The following is a 16,817-nucleotide window of genomic DNA, read 5'->3' on the forward strand; positions in this document are numbered from 1 at the left end:
GAAAAGGTTCTGGCTAAGAGAACAACGGCTTAATCTAATTTTTACAGTAACTCTGATGTTTGGGGGGAGTCCAGAGTGTCTTGTTGTTGTAATTTAGGATATGCTGTAGATTTTCCCCCCTTTTACCAAGCTGATTTATATGCAAGGATATGACACTAAGCAAAAAAGGAAAAACCTCTGAGCATTTGCCCACTTCAGGCTTCATCTGTAGCACAGCTCTTTATCTTGGGAATTCCATTGTATTTTCTTTGAGCTAGGCCTTTTCACACAGTCAAGTTTAATTTAGCTACATTCAAAACTGTAGAACCATAGTAACAAGCTTTCATTAAAATAGAAGGTGCATTTAAACCAGAGCTATTCAAAAGAGAATCAAGTGTCTCAAAATTAATTTGCGATCACAAGGACATGAAAAAAAATCTTAAACTACTGTCTCATTACTCTTCTGTGAGCTAAGTATTAAACCTACTTTAGTTTGTTAAGGAACTGAGGAACAGATGAAGAGAGGTTCAACTAAATGAAATCTTTATCGTTACCACACGAAAGAACAACTTAATTCTCAGAGCTTCTATTAATAAACTCTTCTGAGTGTGTAAGAGTGCTACTACAATATGTATGTGTGGGAGTAGTGAAGTATTTTAACAGATGTCAGCCCTGAAGCTAAATATGCAAATAAATAAATAAATGCAAGACTGAAGAAAGTTTGGGCTTGCAGTGATGACTTGATGCACTGCACAGTGGCAAACTACTCTGCAATTTGTATTTCACGAAAGATGGCTTTTGTCTTGAAGAATACTTGATAATGGAGATGCAGACTCTACTTTTCTGTATATTTTCATTAAAATCCTCACCAATGTACACAAAAGATATTTTTACAGATACTGAAAAACACAGCTGTTTTGAACAATAGCTGATGTCATTAAAGTAACCACTTTTAAGGACAAATTGTATGCCTTTTGCTTAATCATAGGTACTGCTGAAAGCATAGTGATGTTAGTTTGATAGAACTGTAGAAAGGCAGTATGGCAGCATGCTATTAGTAAAACAAAACAGCGCAGGCCAATGCAGCAGTGTGTTGGGATCTATCACATCTAAGAAATTGTAGCAGAACAAAATCAAAGGTGAAATTCATCCCTGATTTCTGTAGCTACAACTCCGCTACAAGCACTGTGCCTGAAGTCTACCACGAGCATTGATACTTTAATAGCATGGAGGACACCTAAACTCTGCAGCACTCTGGAACTATTTCCACGTCTCCACTCACTCAGTTGCTATTTTTAGCACTGCTGCTTTTTCATAGCAACACACTGCTACTGTTTAAAAATATTTGTGTTATATCTGCCTATCTGTCTTGTCCATCACAGATTCATTCTTGTAGTGACTAAAGAATGTAATCTCATGACACCTTTCATATGTTAAGATGTGTGCACCTTTTAAGCCTAGGTCCATATTTTGATTGTTAAATACCAAACATTCTCCCTCTATTCCTTCAAAAGCAGGATCTCCCACATTCTGATTCATTCCAGAATTCACGGTTCTCACTCTATGAGTGCCTATGAGGTACTGCTTTGAGATGTAATGAACTGCAGCATATTGAATTCAGCTTTAACTTCAGGGCTTAACCATAAGATTCCTGAATCAGGAGACATCAAGTTTTTATTCCAGAAGATCTTCTAGGTAGAGATTCTAGCTTTGTTTATCACAGAGTATACTCTAAAGCACTGCTTACCCACCAACAATCTGATATAAAAGGCATCAATAACATGAAAACGAAAAGTGCTTTAAGTTAGTCCCACCGCTGCCATTCTAACCGAATGCAAGATGTGATAGCCCCACAATTCAGTCGCAACAAAGAGTTTCACAACAGCGTTTATGAAAGAGTCTTGGAAAGTATTATTGACTGTTGTGCTTTTGCAAACAGCCACTTCACCACATTCCCCCGGAACACAAGGAAATTCAAGTACACGCACCAAAAGCGTTACTGTAATGTACACCACTGTTAGTATTCTTAGCAGCAAGCAAAGTATTGAACAGGAGGGACAATGAACTACCATCCACTTGGCTCCTTTTCAGATGGTACGGTGTCAGGCAGCAAGGGCATACTGGAAGCTCCCAGCCTTAAAAATCCATCTTTACATTTCTCACTTGTAGGAGTATCTTTATGAAAAGCTAGTCTAGGTATTTTGCTAAAGGCTTATGCTTTAAAGCCAGGTTTAACACATTATATAAATATTGCCGCTTTCTGCATTGGCTCCTGATCCACATTTCCTGAAAGAATTGTGGTAATTGGATAATTCCTGCATCAAGTCTTAGAAGAACAAGAGACTAAATATAAATAGCCAGTAAACAGACATTCAGCAGCCAGCGGACTGAAATATATAATATGGCACCTTTTCTGATACCAGCGTAAGTAGTAGTGAGTCCATTTCGCTTCTTCCTGTGGCGATATAACCAGATGCTGAAGACCATAAGGATAATCCAACAGGCTGCACCAATTCCAGCAATAAAGGCAGGCTGCTTTACTACATCAGAAATCTGCTGGGCTAAACTGAGTTGATCTTCTGAAGACACAGGATTTCCATGAGAATCTGAAAAAAAGATACCCAAAATAGCCAATTAATTTGAATGAGCAACTGTAAAAGGCAGCATGAAAAGAACTGACATAGCCATACTCCAGTTTTTCAAGGTAAAATCCTTAAGACTGCTCTTTAAAAGCTTTTTTAACAGGTCTAGATAGAAGTGGTTTGTTTTTCATACAAGACAGGTACCTCCAACTTCACTGACTTTTGTTTGTTTACAAAACCAGCTAAAATCAAGCCACTAGGCATACAAATAGAAAGTTAGGTTCATAAATTTTAAACTTGGGGACTGTTATTTTTTTTAATTTTTATTTTAGCAAAGCAACACCAGCTTCAGAAAATTATCCAGAAAGTCAGCAAAGAATACACCAAGTAAAAGAAAGCCCAAGTATGAAACATACGTAGTCTGTTCTTTGAGCTCTGCGAATGGGTAGAAGTCAGCTACCCAAACATCCACTCTCATAACTGAAAATCACAGAAGAATTACAAATTCAAATTACCTGCACATGTGGTTGGTATTGAGGGATACATTTTAATTTAGCAGTTCCTCACAGATGACTTAAATCTTGTATTACACAGTCTAATATACTATTTGCAGTCTCACTTTGACCTCAATTAAAAGAGACTGAATATTTAAAAGGATGTAAAAGTACAAAATAACCAATCCTGCCCTCTTGATGTGGATGAAAAAGCTAAAGGATAACTAAAAAATGAGATGAATTGGTAAAAATAGTCAAGCAGTCTCATTATTACTGAACAAGCATCCCTTTTCGAAAACAGTTCATCCTTAAATATCACACATCAAAATAAAGAACATGTATTTTTCTACACACTGGTGGTGTTTGGTTTTTTTTTAATAGAGAAAGCACCTGTAAGAATCAGTCTTTCCTGCCCTTTCTGTACTGAACTTTTGCAAGAACCTTCTAGGAGCAGCAGTAAGAATATTCACTTAGTGACCAATGCTTTCTAACTGAAATGAAGCAACTCAAAGACAAAATACTGCCTTGCTGACTTTTTACCACTACAGTGAGCTCTTACTGGAAATTTCATTACTTCACAGGGTGAGGGCAAGAATTTGAAACCTTTACTCAGAGCAGATATTGCTTTACACATTCCACAGCTTAGTCTTTGAAATACCCATTTTTACTCTTGTGTAAATGTAACAATTAGTTAGTTGCTTTTTGCTACACGTAGTGACATCAGATTCAGAATGAGAGGTTAGTGTTTTAAGGAGAAAGGTCTTGTTATTAATTCTATTAATATAAACTATGTAAGAAATGAAAACTTATTTACTTAAAAACCAATACCTTTTCCCTATGAACTAAGCAGTGAATAGGTTTTTATTTTTTCTTATGATGACCTGTCTTGCATTATTCCAAAAGAAGCCTAAATAAAATATAAGAAACTGCAACATAAACAGGAGATGGAATGACAACAAATCATACAAATAACAAACCTCTGGAAAAGGATGCCTTTTTGAATGGGAAATGGTTAAAGCAGTAACAGCTTCTTCCAGTGACGAATTCCAGATTTCAGTTTTTGCAACTTCGAGGTCAAATACCTATTTTGCTGAGGAATCACCACTGCCTTTGACTGCTACCTTATTGGAAATTTTATTTCATATTTCAGGTGCCTTTATCTTCTGTGATCCTAAGTGCACTGCCTAGTCTGAAAGTTCACCAGGCAGACTCATTCTTTTCTTACTAATAAACCCTTTGTGTCTGCTGGGTTTATAGATTTCATGCCTATTTGTGCAAGGTTAAGATGGGTTGCTTTGGATTTTATGGAGACAGCCAAGTGAAGTTCCACACAAGTGCCCAGATGGGCTTAAACATATAAAGTATACCGTGACCAATGAATTAAATCTGTCACTCTCTATCTCATCTTTTGTCTCTTTGCAGCTGAGGCCGTATTAAGATATGAAAAATTGCATCATCAGCCTCTTTTCAAAATGAGTAAGCCTACTATTTCTTTATTTTTATACAGCTACACTACCTCGTACATGTTAATGGAATAGAACAAAAGATTTCTGGAGAACCTATGGTCCTGAATAAGTTTAGAAGACTGATAAATATTTTTTCTCTAATCTTTTAAATATGTATATTTAAAACAATAAATCTAGGGGGAAAAAATAATCACAAACTCAAAAGCCAAATAAGTTTTTTAAACATGTCAACAATTCAGACATACAGAAAGACAGTACTTTTATTTATCCAAACATTTTGCATTCCTCAGTCAATGCATGACTGAAGATTACAAAATACTGAATAATCTCTTTGAACATTTATTGTTCTAATTTTTAATTAAGATTCATTTCATGGTATTATTTTGCTAGCCATTGCAAGCATAAGAACTGCATAATAACGTATTTGCTTTTAAGAAACTAAGCTTATGGCACATTGTACATGGGTGGACTGTTAGAGCCATTACATTAAATGAGCTGGTACACATTTACACACATGGTGAAGAGAAAAATGCAGATGTGTTCATGTACAGTCATATAAACAGCATTATAGAAAAGAAGATGGAAGGGCTTTCAAGAGACCACATTTGACCCATGTCCTGCTCCTCTTATAATTCAAAAATAGAAAGTAAGCCAAATATAAAGCAAAGGGAATGAAATCTAGTGAACCCCTCATTACCAAAAATTTCCAGGAACATTATCTTAGAAGCCTTTCTTTGAGAAGGGTATCTTCCCTCTCCGTAATAGTCCTGTGAGATCCTGAATGATCAGTCAGGAAAAGAGACTTTGAACTAAAAAAAGTACTTTTTCTTTATCCCAGGAAATTTCTGGAAGCTTTGACTGATCTATAAATGGTTCATAATCAACATTCTTGTTCCTGCTTGCACTCCTCGGGGAGACATGCCAAAATAATAAGTGAACATAAACATTCTACAGCAAAGCGCATCTTACTGCCAGAGCAGCAGCCGCAGCATTTTATGTACTTGAAAATGCCTCAGAGTTGTCGGAGCAGGCTGATCCCACAACTCCCTGAAACCAGCATATTATCACAGTGACTCATCCCTTCTTCTTCTACCCCAAGATAAGAGCCTTCTTTTTAATCACAGATAATGTTGCTATGGCTATTGCTTACAAGCTACCCGATTTGACTGTCTTGAAGGTCTGTTTCAAACGTCAATGAAAACTAATTAGGATTTGCATCAAGAAGAACTGGGACTTCTAATTCTCTAATGTTAAATATTCATATAAATAATGTAAAATCTAACATTTAAGATGTTAAATGTTAAATAAAAGATTAATATACAATTAAGATTGGAATGCCAAAGATTCAAAAAAGACAGGAAATTCCAGGTTCACAGGTGTGAAAGCAACCTCAACTTTGCCCCGTACATGTACAACCTATGGAATGGTACTTTTCCATATGACTGTCTCATTCAGGATACAAAATGTACAAACAGTAAGTAGGAAGTTCTAAGTTTTGTTGACATTGCTAATTCTGGCAATTCAAAATTTCCGAAACACCTGGAATCTGCAACGTAACATCTGAGTGTTTCCTCAAATATATGTGCACGATGCAATATGAACGTTATTTGGTAAAATATTACCAGGTTAAGAATATGCAGTTTTGTCTCCTTCCTGGTTAAATACATTTCCAAAACTGGAAAAATATCAGTTTTGCACTTCAATCTTGTAACATACAGTTTGAGGAGACAACACTGAACTTGTTTGGAAGGGTTTGCTGTGAGGGAAGAAAAAAAAGATTACTTTTTTTGAGTTGTTTGCAGGCCATAAGACAAAAATAGCAACAAAAACCCCTTACAACTATCACACTAGAAGTACTTGAAGGGCTGACAGAATAATATCCCTGAAGGCATGCTAGCTAGTTCACAAATCGCATCTCCTAAATGAAGCAATTAGAATAGTAACGATTCAATGAGACTTTCTTGTGTTTTGTACACTTGAGACATCCACTGGCTGAATAACGCACTCAATATTTACAATAATTGTGCAGACATCTCTTAATAAATAACTGCATACCATATATTCATACAAATTATGTGTTTAAGAGTAACATTAACTGCAGCTGTGGGGCTTCTCAGAGCCGGTACCCTGAGCAAAATATATTGCAATATGTTGCAGTTCCACTGCTTATTTGCCAACAAGCACAGGTAATACTGCCAAGCTATCATAGGTAGTAACCCATCACTGTACAAAAGTTAGGTTAGAGATCAGCAAAAAGTAATTTGTTGTGATAATTCTTAACTTTCTGGACAAAGCATTTTTGTACATAATGTCCCGAAGATACCAGTCATGACAAGAAAAAACAATTCTGTCAAAAGTCTATGATTTTTTTCTCCACAGCACAGTATTATAAGCACAATATAGTGAGCTGTGCCTAGCTCTCATGAAATACGAATTTTTTTCCTTAACATCAAAGCTCTTGCAGTCTTTCTTTCTGTAAATTATCAACTTTTCTTTTAAAACAAACAAACAAACAACTGGTTTTCCAGACCTTGGAATTCCACAGAAAGCTTTAAAAGGTCATTCAAAAGCCAAGAGGAAAATTCATAACTCCCAAGGGGAGTGTTTTAAGAAGACGCATGATTTTTCAGTTGATCTTAAGATTTTAAACGCTGAAAGGTGACTTTTGAATAACAAGTAAGTATATTGTTGGTTTGTCCCTGGTGGCACAGGAAGTCTGGGGTACTGCAGCTCAGTGAGCTGCTTCATGTCAGCTGAGACATAGAAAATGAAAGAGCTCTGATCTTACAATTTGTACCTGTCTTTGTAACAGGTTAAGTGTGTGCACAAGGTCAGTTATCACAACTCAGCTGATGCATGGGACTGCGATTGCATGCCTCAGCTCTCAGAGAATCCAATGCCTCCTGTCCTCCCGCCTTGTTCTGGAAGGCGCCTCAGAAAGGTGAAGCTTCCTCCTGTCACACACCCAGCCGAAACTCTGCCCAGGCATTTCTCACAGTCACAAATTCTGGAGCAGCCTGCACAGCACGCAGACTCAAATATGAGGTTGCTGTGCAAGAGCATTGGCTGCACCAGGGAAGAAAACCTCTTCTTTGGGTGCTCCAGAGCCAGCCACAACCTTGCCTCATAGTTTTGTAAGAAAAACACATTATAAGGAGATAGATGTTTGATTTTAATGAAAAGTTCTTCAAAAAAGTAGAAAGTGAATATCTAAATCACATAGTATATCCTGTTTCTACACACGGAATTCTTAATTAGTTAAAAAAAAAGTAAGGACTATACTAATTCATATACCAGGAAAAGACTTCCTGGAGCAATAGTTAGGATCAGTGACAGAAATGCAGAAACCTGAAATTGTCAGTGGCAAACACGCAGTTCCTAGTGCATGTAGTTACAGGGAGTTAGGACTCTTTCAAATCTTCTAAAAGTAGCATCCTTAATTGTCTTTCCTCCTGCTCCCTGGCCTCCCTTCCCTCTCTCTGTAGCCATGTAATTTATTGCTGGTAAAAAGTGCCAACTGATGACATCAACAAATTAATTTTCTTTCTTCAGAAAAGCTACCAGAAAACTCCAGTGTCTGCTCCACCCCCATGCTGGGAGCACATCCAAGAATTAAGAATGCGCTTCCTTGTGGGGGCTGTAGGAGAACTTGTATCACAGGGCAGAGCTAGGTAAACTGCAGCCATTCTTCTGCCTTGATGATTTTAGGCTGATCTGTGCTACTAAATGGTACTCCTCTTAAATTTAAGTACTAATTTTCAGCAGCCTCCTGCAGTTGCTGAAATGGCTGCAGCACTGTCTATGTATTTCTTGGTGCTGCTTCTAGCGGCATGGATCTCCACAAGACTCCTGTTTCCAAATCTTTGCCATGTAACAACAAAATTATGGGGTTTTTACTACAGTATATGTAGATTTGGTCCTGCCACTTAATTAGAAGCAAGAAGTACAGACTATGAAAGCAAACCCCAACCGTAAGGAAATATACAGATTCTACCAGACTTGCACATTTGAGCACCCTCTGAGCTGTGTGATCGCTTCATGCTTTCTAACATAGTGTCAGTAATGGCCACAAACCCAGAAGGTGGCAAAAATCTTACCCCAACAGTCTCATTCTTTTTTTTTTCCACTTACCAAAACCCCAAAGTGATAAAGTTCCCTTATAAAATTCACCTTCATTTAGCATTCGCTTATCATCAGAGAAAAGAAAAAAAAAAAGTGATTATGAAGTCTTTGGCTTTGAACATTGAGGTTACCCCATTATTTTATACTCATAAGCCTCACTAATTTAAAATTTTCAAAATCTAAGCCATATAGAACAAACTTGACTTTGACTGGAAAGCTGGCTGTAGGAAGCTGTGAATGGAAGCTGGCTGTAGGAAAGAACAATCCAAATGACTATGGGGTTTTGCACATATTAATGGATTATCATATAAACTGTGTGTAATTTTGTTGTAAAATCTCTATTAATATGTAACTGGGAATCATATGCCTGTATAAGTTAAATTAAAGATGACCTTCATTTTAATAGCCAAGGAAATGTACATGTAATTTTCCAGAGAATATATTAGTCGTTCGGTCTTGTTTTCACATGCAGTAGTTATAGATTTTTAAATATAAAAAGTGAAATAACGAGGAAGATCTATTAATGATACAGAGATAGACGGACATAAGTCCAAAGCAACATGCTGAGTTTGCTTTCACAATTATATACTGTAATGATAAGGTATTTTGATACAGGCATACTGGTAAACCAGCATGTGACTATACCTAAAGCTACTTTAAATAATCTTCAGCTAACCAATAGCAAAGATGCATTTCTCCCAGATACATCCAGGATCAGTGCCGCTGATCTGCTTTTATGGCAGAGAAATGTTTGGTGTAAACGAAGTTAGGAGGTCAAGATTATTGCAAATCATCTATGTACCTGTTTTTCCTGTACTCAGGTTATTTACTAGCTTTCACACATAGTTGATATTTATTGCGCTTAATTTTAGCATGCTCTTGGTTTTTTCTTCAATAAAGAAAGATAAAATCTGATCAAGACAAATTACATCCCTAAACTAAAGTGAGCCAACACTTAGTGATTCATACTCCTCTACATTTTTTATTACACTAGTCTTAAGTGTGAAAATTCACTTTGAAAAATCAATAACCAAAAAGCACTGCTGAATTGGGAGATTAAAAAAACCTGTGTTGTTATAATCCCATCTTTAGAATGCAGTTCTAAGGCAAGTTTAAAACCAGAAGTGCCAAATCCTGCTATTCCAGAGATCAAGTAACACTATCTGTTTCACTTGTCTTGAAAGTATTTCTGGTGCCATAAAAGACAAAAGCAAACAAACAAAAATCATTGAAACCAAGAGGCAGGATTACCAGCAGGCTTACCTAATTGGATAAACTGGGGATCGCTTTTCACTCCAGGTCCTGCCCCAGTACTTGCTGCCACTTCCACGCTATATCGAATGCCAGGAACTAGGGAGGGGATGACTACAGAAAAGGTGGAACCATCTACCGTCTTGTTTATATGGTATCGACTTTCATTGCCAAGACACCAAACCTGCAGGGAAGTAAGTGTATGGTACATATAAATGTTCAAAATTCAACACCGAAGGATAAGTAGAAGGAAGGATGACACATTCCTTTCTGCTGGGTAAAGAAATCTAGAATTTGGCACTACGCTAACATCTACAGTCATGGATTGCTGTCCTAGGCACTGTATGAATACTGAAAAGATATTCTTGTTCCAAAGAGCAGCTCCAACCACTAGAATTCTTTGATGGGTTTATCATAATTCATTTACAGTTCAACCAGTGACATCAGTGCTAATAAAACTAAAAGCATTAGTAACATGGAACAAATAAGGGAAGCCCGGTAGCCAAGAGTCATTCATATAAACAACAAAGTAAGAGCATTCAGTTAAATGAATTTGCAATTCTCTTCTTCAAGAATCATTTGTCAAGCAAGGCTTTCTTCACTCAAGTTCAAGAGCAAGTCTTTCACCACATAACATCACAAGAGAACCAATGTCATGCTAGAATCCAAAAGTTATCTTCTTTTTTTTTTTAAATGGCAGCAAGAGGCAAGGATTGAGTAATATGCCATCTTCTATTGAGAGACAGAAGCACAATTTCAGATCCCAGTTTTTGGTTAAGGTCAGGACGCAGGTCTAATGACTTCAATTCACCACTTTATGAATTACATCAGTGATATTAAATGATTGGGAGAAACAATATGATGAGATATTTTTATCTCTTTAGGCCTGCATGATTGTAAGACCCTTTTTCCTTCTCTGGATGCCAAAGATTGAAACAAGGCTAGTGGAACACTGTGAGGATCTGAAATGTGTTTAAAGGTCCTTCAAAATAGAATTCCACCACAGCATATACATAACTGCTGCCGCAGAGCAGATCAGAGCACACAAAGAGAAGAGAATCTCCTTTTTATGTTCTGATACTAAGCAGAGAGTGTTTCAGTCAGTAGTAGTAGTATAATTATCAGTAGTACTGCTCTTAAATCCTAAAGGATAGTCCAAGAAAATGCTCTTATGTAAATAAGAACTCGATAAATTGAGGAACAAAAGATTTAAATCTACATTTTGACTTATGTAATTCTCACAGAATTCTTACTGCCACCTTGTACAATGGTGTATGTTCAAACAGTAAAAAAACTGTTACGTAGTTACAACTATGCACTACAAATTCATAAAGACGTTTTGTTCTTAGGCACTCAAATACATGGAGAAATTCACAAAACAAGAATGTTAGGTTAAACACCAGGTTGTTCAGTACTTGCCATACTATTGTATATGTATGTATGTATCTATAGTATATTGTATTGATACCTAAACAGGCAAGTGAAAATGAACTTTTAGAATGTTATGAAGGAAGAAGGAATTCACATTAGAATAGACACATAAGTGAAGAAAGAATTAGTATAACAAGAGAATTTCTAAGTTCATGCTAGGGAAGGAGGGAATGACTTCTGCTGTGATTTGAATTTCTGCCTTTTTGTGTGTGCTACTGACACTTCTTCAATTAAGATGGTATCCTCCTTCCTATTTATTTTATCCTTTAATTAAAGTAGGTACACTCTTGCCTTAGATCTGAGTTGCTGAGAAAACAAAGACTTCCCCCACACATGTGTACCTTTTTTTCTGGGAGAAAACATAGGAGATAGAAAAACAAAGAGGAAAGAAAAAAGAGAAAATTTTACAAGACTTCTATTTGTTTTTTTTCTTGTTATTAGTTCTTAATCTTAAATCACTGCTTCTGCATTTATTTAGTTTTTAGACAGAAATATTCATTACATGTAGCAACTTAAACTGCAATTACATATATATTCATTGTGTGTTTTCTGTCCATGGTGAAAAGCACAAAGGAAAATAATGGCATCCACACAATAAATGTAGATGTGAAACATGCCAGTGTGTCATCTACTGCTACACAAGCACTACAAGACGCTTGCTCCTGTACTTGACAGCCTGTTACCTCTGAATGCTATGAGGTATGTTAGGTATTATATCCACTTGGAAATGTGAATTTCCTGACTTTTATTGTTTTGTCCTTACAAGTTTAACATTCCTCTGATGCAGCTTCTTGATGGAAATAATTCCACCTCTTCAGCTCAAGGTCTGTCTTTAAATAAAATAACTTTGCAAGTATTTTTTTTCCAATTATATTACGTATTTGAAACTAAGCCATAAACTGATTTTTTTACCAATTGACCAGGTTCTGAAAGGCGTTTTATTGTTCTAAATTGACCATGAAGCTTAGTGATCGCTTCCCTTTCCCATTTCTACTGAAGGAAAAAAAAAAAAAGGCAGAATGAGTTTTGGTGGCTAGGAATATATGTCTATAGCACAGTGTTTTAAACTGAAAAATAGCCAAGGCATTCTCGTTTGAAAAATTTTCTCAATAATGTGCATTTGCAGGAGACTGAAACCAAAAATCCTGCCTCTCTGTGGCTATAAAGCTTACCTGATACCCACAACTAGGCATTTACAATGTCTGTAGCTCGCTTAGGAATAATAAGCTTCATTTACTTTGCTATGTAAATTATCACAAAACAATTTGAACTGAAAATAAATACAGTGTGTGTTGCTAAAAGAACAGCAAATAATATTTCGTAATGTATTTACAATTTGACAAAAATTGAATATCATAATGCGAACTGTATTTGTGTGAAAAAAAAAAAATTTCTACACACTAAATGAATTTATTATTATACAAGCACATTCTTTACTTGAAAGTTTTCCATTTGTTTTAACTACCCAGTTACGCATAACTTATTCTGATCTTAACACTGTTAATTATTATCCCTGAGCTTTTCAACTCATTAAGCCTGCTTATGTTTATTACCTTGGCCAATGTCTTTTGAGTCACAAAACGGTTCTCAAACAGGTATGGTTCCCTCTCTACTTGTGTGTGCATTTCTCAAGTTATAATGAAGGCAAGAAGGCAGTTGTTTTAATTAAGAGTGTTGACCCTTTGCTTTGATTTATGGAGGCTGTTTTAATTGCCTTCTACCATCTAGACAGAATTCCTAAATATGGAGTTTGAGTCAAAGAAGTGATTTTCTATCCCGTTTGCTCTGACTAACCAGTAGATGGAGCCAAGCATCCACGAACCACCTCATCTGTCACTACCCGGCCAATACCCCCTCTGCCAGGGGACCAAGGCGTGCCAGCAGTACCTTGTATTCTTGAACCATCCCGTTCTGGTTGTCCTCGGGGGGCGGCTGCCAGGTGACCACAATTGCCGTCCCATTCCCATCGTTCTTAGTTACTGAAACACTCTGAGGTGGAGCACTAGGAGCTGTTTGGTTGGAAGGAAGGATTGAACGGTTAAGTTTGCCACATGCAGCAGTGAGCTTTTTTAAGAGGAAGATCGTTTCTGGGCTACACAAATGCACTCTTTTATGCCCCACCCTTCATTGAGGGCAGTTCTTGCCCACAAGATAAAATGATACAGAAGGAAAGTGTGTGAACCTGCAACCAGGCTCATAAGTTCTGCTGCAGTCTTGCTTGGCAGGACAGGAGAAGTCACACTCATCACCAGACTCTCCAAACTCAGATACCCATTACCTGAATGTCACAGTCCCAAGCAGTGCGTTCCTCACTGGTCTCAAATTGTCTCACCCAGGATCAACAGTTTTGAACGATAAAGTCTATAAATTGACCCCAACAGAATGCTAAAATGCAGTTCCTCTAGTGTGTAAATAATAATGAGTAATACAAAACTTACTAAAATCAGGACAGAATGTGTTAATATTAACACATTTATAATAATAATTTATGTTTTGCATTTTAAATAGTCTTTCTAAAACTGGATGCTTAGCTGATGCTTAGGATTAATGCAGTTAAGCACACCTCTTGAACCACTCGCAGCAATAAACCAGACCTACACAGCATTTGTACTGGGGAGGGAAGAGAGAAGGGGAAAGGTGACACATCCCAACAGAGGCACTGAAATCCCTGTTCAGAGGCACTGGCCATCTTGCATACTCATTATGCCCGAGCAGCAATAAAAGGAAGAGCTTCATGAACCTTCTCTTTTTAAGCACACATATGAGATGGAAATACATAATTTAGTCCACTATATCTGTTGCCCTCATTCATCTTTTCATTTTGTCTTACTGATTGATCCAGATATAAAAGCCTTCTAAAAATGTGGTTTCCATTCCCTCAGCTACAGTGCTTTGATGATTTCTGTGGTGTCTGCTATCTACTCAAGATAGTGATTAGCAAGTGCTTGAATCTGACAGAAGTCACTTGTGACCAGACCATGAACTCAGCAGGGAGGAGTGCACACTGCAGTGAAGATAAAAAGCGCATTTCCCATTGTGTGTTGCAGGGGGCTTTTGCACATCCCTCTCTCTCTGTCTCTCCTGCATCGTTCTGAATATTTACTTCTGTGTCACCAAGCAATTCACATAATCATCAGTCCAACACAGCCTCCTCTGCTGTCTCTAACAGCACGCACTTCAAACAAAATCAAATAATGAATGTATCAGAGGAAAGCAGGCCAGACTACTACTTCAAAAAGAAAAGATGAAGACAGTCTGGCTCCTACTTGCCTTCTTCCAGGGTCTTTGCAAATTTCACTTCGCTATCTGCTCCCTGAAACTCATTAAAAAAAGGGCGGGCCTTGATTTCGTAGTTTACACCTTTCTTCAGCTCAGGAATGATAACGCTGTTTTTGGTTGGAGTCCTCACTTCAAAGATCAACCACTCTGACTCTCCATAGGATGCTGGCGTAGGTCGGTACAGAATTTTATATCCTTGAATGTACTGGGATTGCTGGTCCACCTGGCAAGACAGCAGAACACACAACACATCCTTTGACAAATATGAACCAGGAATGATGTCTGTGACACTATGCGCAGTCCTTGGACTATCCATTCATTTTACTCAAAGTAAACAACGCTGCCGAAGCAGATGAAGGCTCCTTGCATTACAGCAAATTACAGGCCTGATTCACAAGAGCATTATCTGTTTGAAGCTGGTAGAACTGTGCTGGTTTCCGTGGATTTATGAAGGCATTAAAGGGGGATAATGGAGTTGTATAATATGCCCCAGCTCTGTAAAACAGACAGCCTTTGCATCTGCGGAGCAAGGGGAGCTCAGAGCAGGCCAGACTTCTGCCCACCCGAACCTGCCTGTCAGGACAGGGGGCACATGGGGGAAGGAGGGGGGTGAGGGCAGCGGATCTACAGCTCCACAACTCAGGGTGATGAATACAGAGATCAAAGAGAGAGCCTGCCAACTCTCCCGAGGTGTGGAAGCCTCCCAAAATCCATGAAATGAGCACTGCTTCCTGCCTGCTTCCTTCTGGAGAAAGCAAATTGAAAGGGCAGCCAGCTGGCACTATCTCCATCACTGTGATTAGGCTGGGCTCTGTCAGAGAGCAGATTTGTCCAAGCACTTCCTCCATGTCCACCCACTCAACAGAAGGTTCCTCTGCTGGAGGGAAAGAGCTGTTTTGAGAGGGCTCTGAAGCGGCTCATAAAAAATCAGTATGGTAACACAGATGAGACTTGGAAAAGCAGATCAAAATGATACCCAGTGGTCCTGACTGCTTTTTAGACCAAGGCCATTTTGTATCACACATATGGAGAAAGAGATCTTAATGTAAACGAGGGTGGGACTCAATGTGTTTGGCTATAGCGGAAACAGAAAGCTATCTTACAGAAGCGATCTCTCACAGAGCATTCACTACCTTTCAAATACCGGTTTCAATTTCTGATGAATAAGAAAGTCCAGTAACAACAACAACAAAAATTCTTGAAGTGCATCAGATTCTCCCTATTCTCAAACAGCTCATACCGTGATCTAATAAAACTGTTTGCTTGCTATTTTACCCCAAAAATCAACACATTTCATTTTTAATAATCACATAAAGAATGCGTTAGCTGAAACTGAGGTAATGCTTATTTTTGAAATTGCAGAGAAGCCACAGGCCACCCAAGAGACTGACAAAAACTGCCTGTCTGGAAAAGGTTGTTCTGTAAGTAAAGGTCAAACAAAATCGTGCTAGGACCTTCAAAGATGTTTTAATGTTATTGGTTAAAACAGGAGATTGCCTGCTGCAGGTGGCCATACGGTAGGTGACAGTGTAATTACCATGCAACACAGCAGGTATTATTTGTGTTCTTGCAGCACCGAGGAGCCCTGGTCATGGACCAGGACTCCACTGGGCTAGGGCTCTGCTACAAAGTCAAAATGCCTTTTGTTCCTGTTCAAAATGTTCTGCCATGGCATGGCAGGGGCTACACCCTGTGCCCTCCTGCACTGTCCCTGCCAATATATTGACATGTTCAGATGGAAGTCCTAAAAAGACCTCAAAGCTCACTCCCTTTGGATTTATTCCTGCAGCTGGTATAATTATTCCCCATTTCTTCTTCATTCTGCATTCTATTTTAAAACTGCTCTTCTTTGAATTACATTTTCTTACCTCATTGCTTGGTACTTGCATTTTCCCGTGTTGTTCTTTCTCTTCATTTCTACCTCTTGATTGCCAAATGTCTCCACAGTAAGCCATTTCTAATCCTTTCTTTCACTGAGGCCTCCACCCTGTAAACCTACTTGAATCTTTTTCATGTATGTTCCAATTCCCCTTGCTTCACGACTCCTACGGTATTGTTTCCTCACTCTTTCATTTCCTCCGCTATAACCCCCACACGGCCAACTTCCTGCTTCCTCCCACCAGAACAACATCAATGCAACATCTGAAAACTGTTTGCCCTTTTTGTCTGTTCTCCCTGTACTGTGCGTACTCATAGCACCGTGGGAAAGGAGA

The 16,817-nt window shown here is 38.1% G+C and overlaps 1 protein-coding gene across 8 annotated transcripts in view; it reads right to left on the minus strand.

The window, feature by feature from the left end:
• The window catches only part of ROBO1 (roundabout guidance receptor 1), a 659,452-nt gene that overhangs the window by 34,491 nt on the left and 608,144 nt on the right, over nt 1-16,817 (minus strand). For all 8 annotated transcript variants that reach the window (XM_069785380.1, XM_069785378.1, XM_069785384.1 and 5 more), the window contains exons 14-17: nt 14,596-14,827; nt 13,213-13,334; nt 9,907-10,078; nt 2,388-2,585 (exon numbers count right to left, since the gene is read on the minus strand). In XM_069785380.1, the coding sequence (XP_069641481.1) occupies nt 2,388-2,585; nt 9,907-10,078; nt 13,213-13,334; nt 14,596-14,827 (724 nt within the window). The remainder of the gene's footprint in view (nt 1-2,387; nt 2,586-9,906; nt 10,079-13,212; nt 13,335-14,595; nt 14,828-16,817) is intronic.

Source organism: Haliaeetus albicilla, chromosome 6 (assembly GCF_947461875.1).
Source record: "Haliaeetus albicilla chromosome 6, bHalAlb1.1, whole genome shotgun sequence".
Lineage (NCBI taxonomy): Eukaryota > Metazoa > Chordata > Aves > Accipitriformes > Accipitridae > Haliaeetus > Haliaeetus albicilla.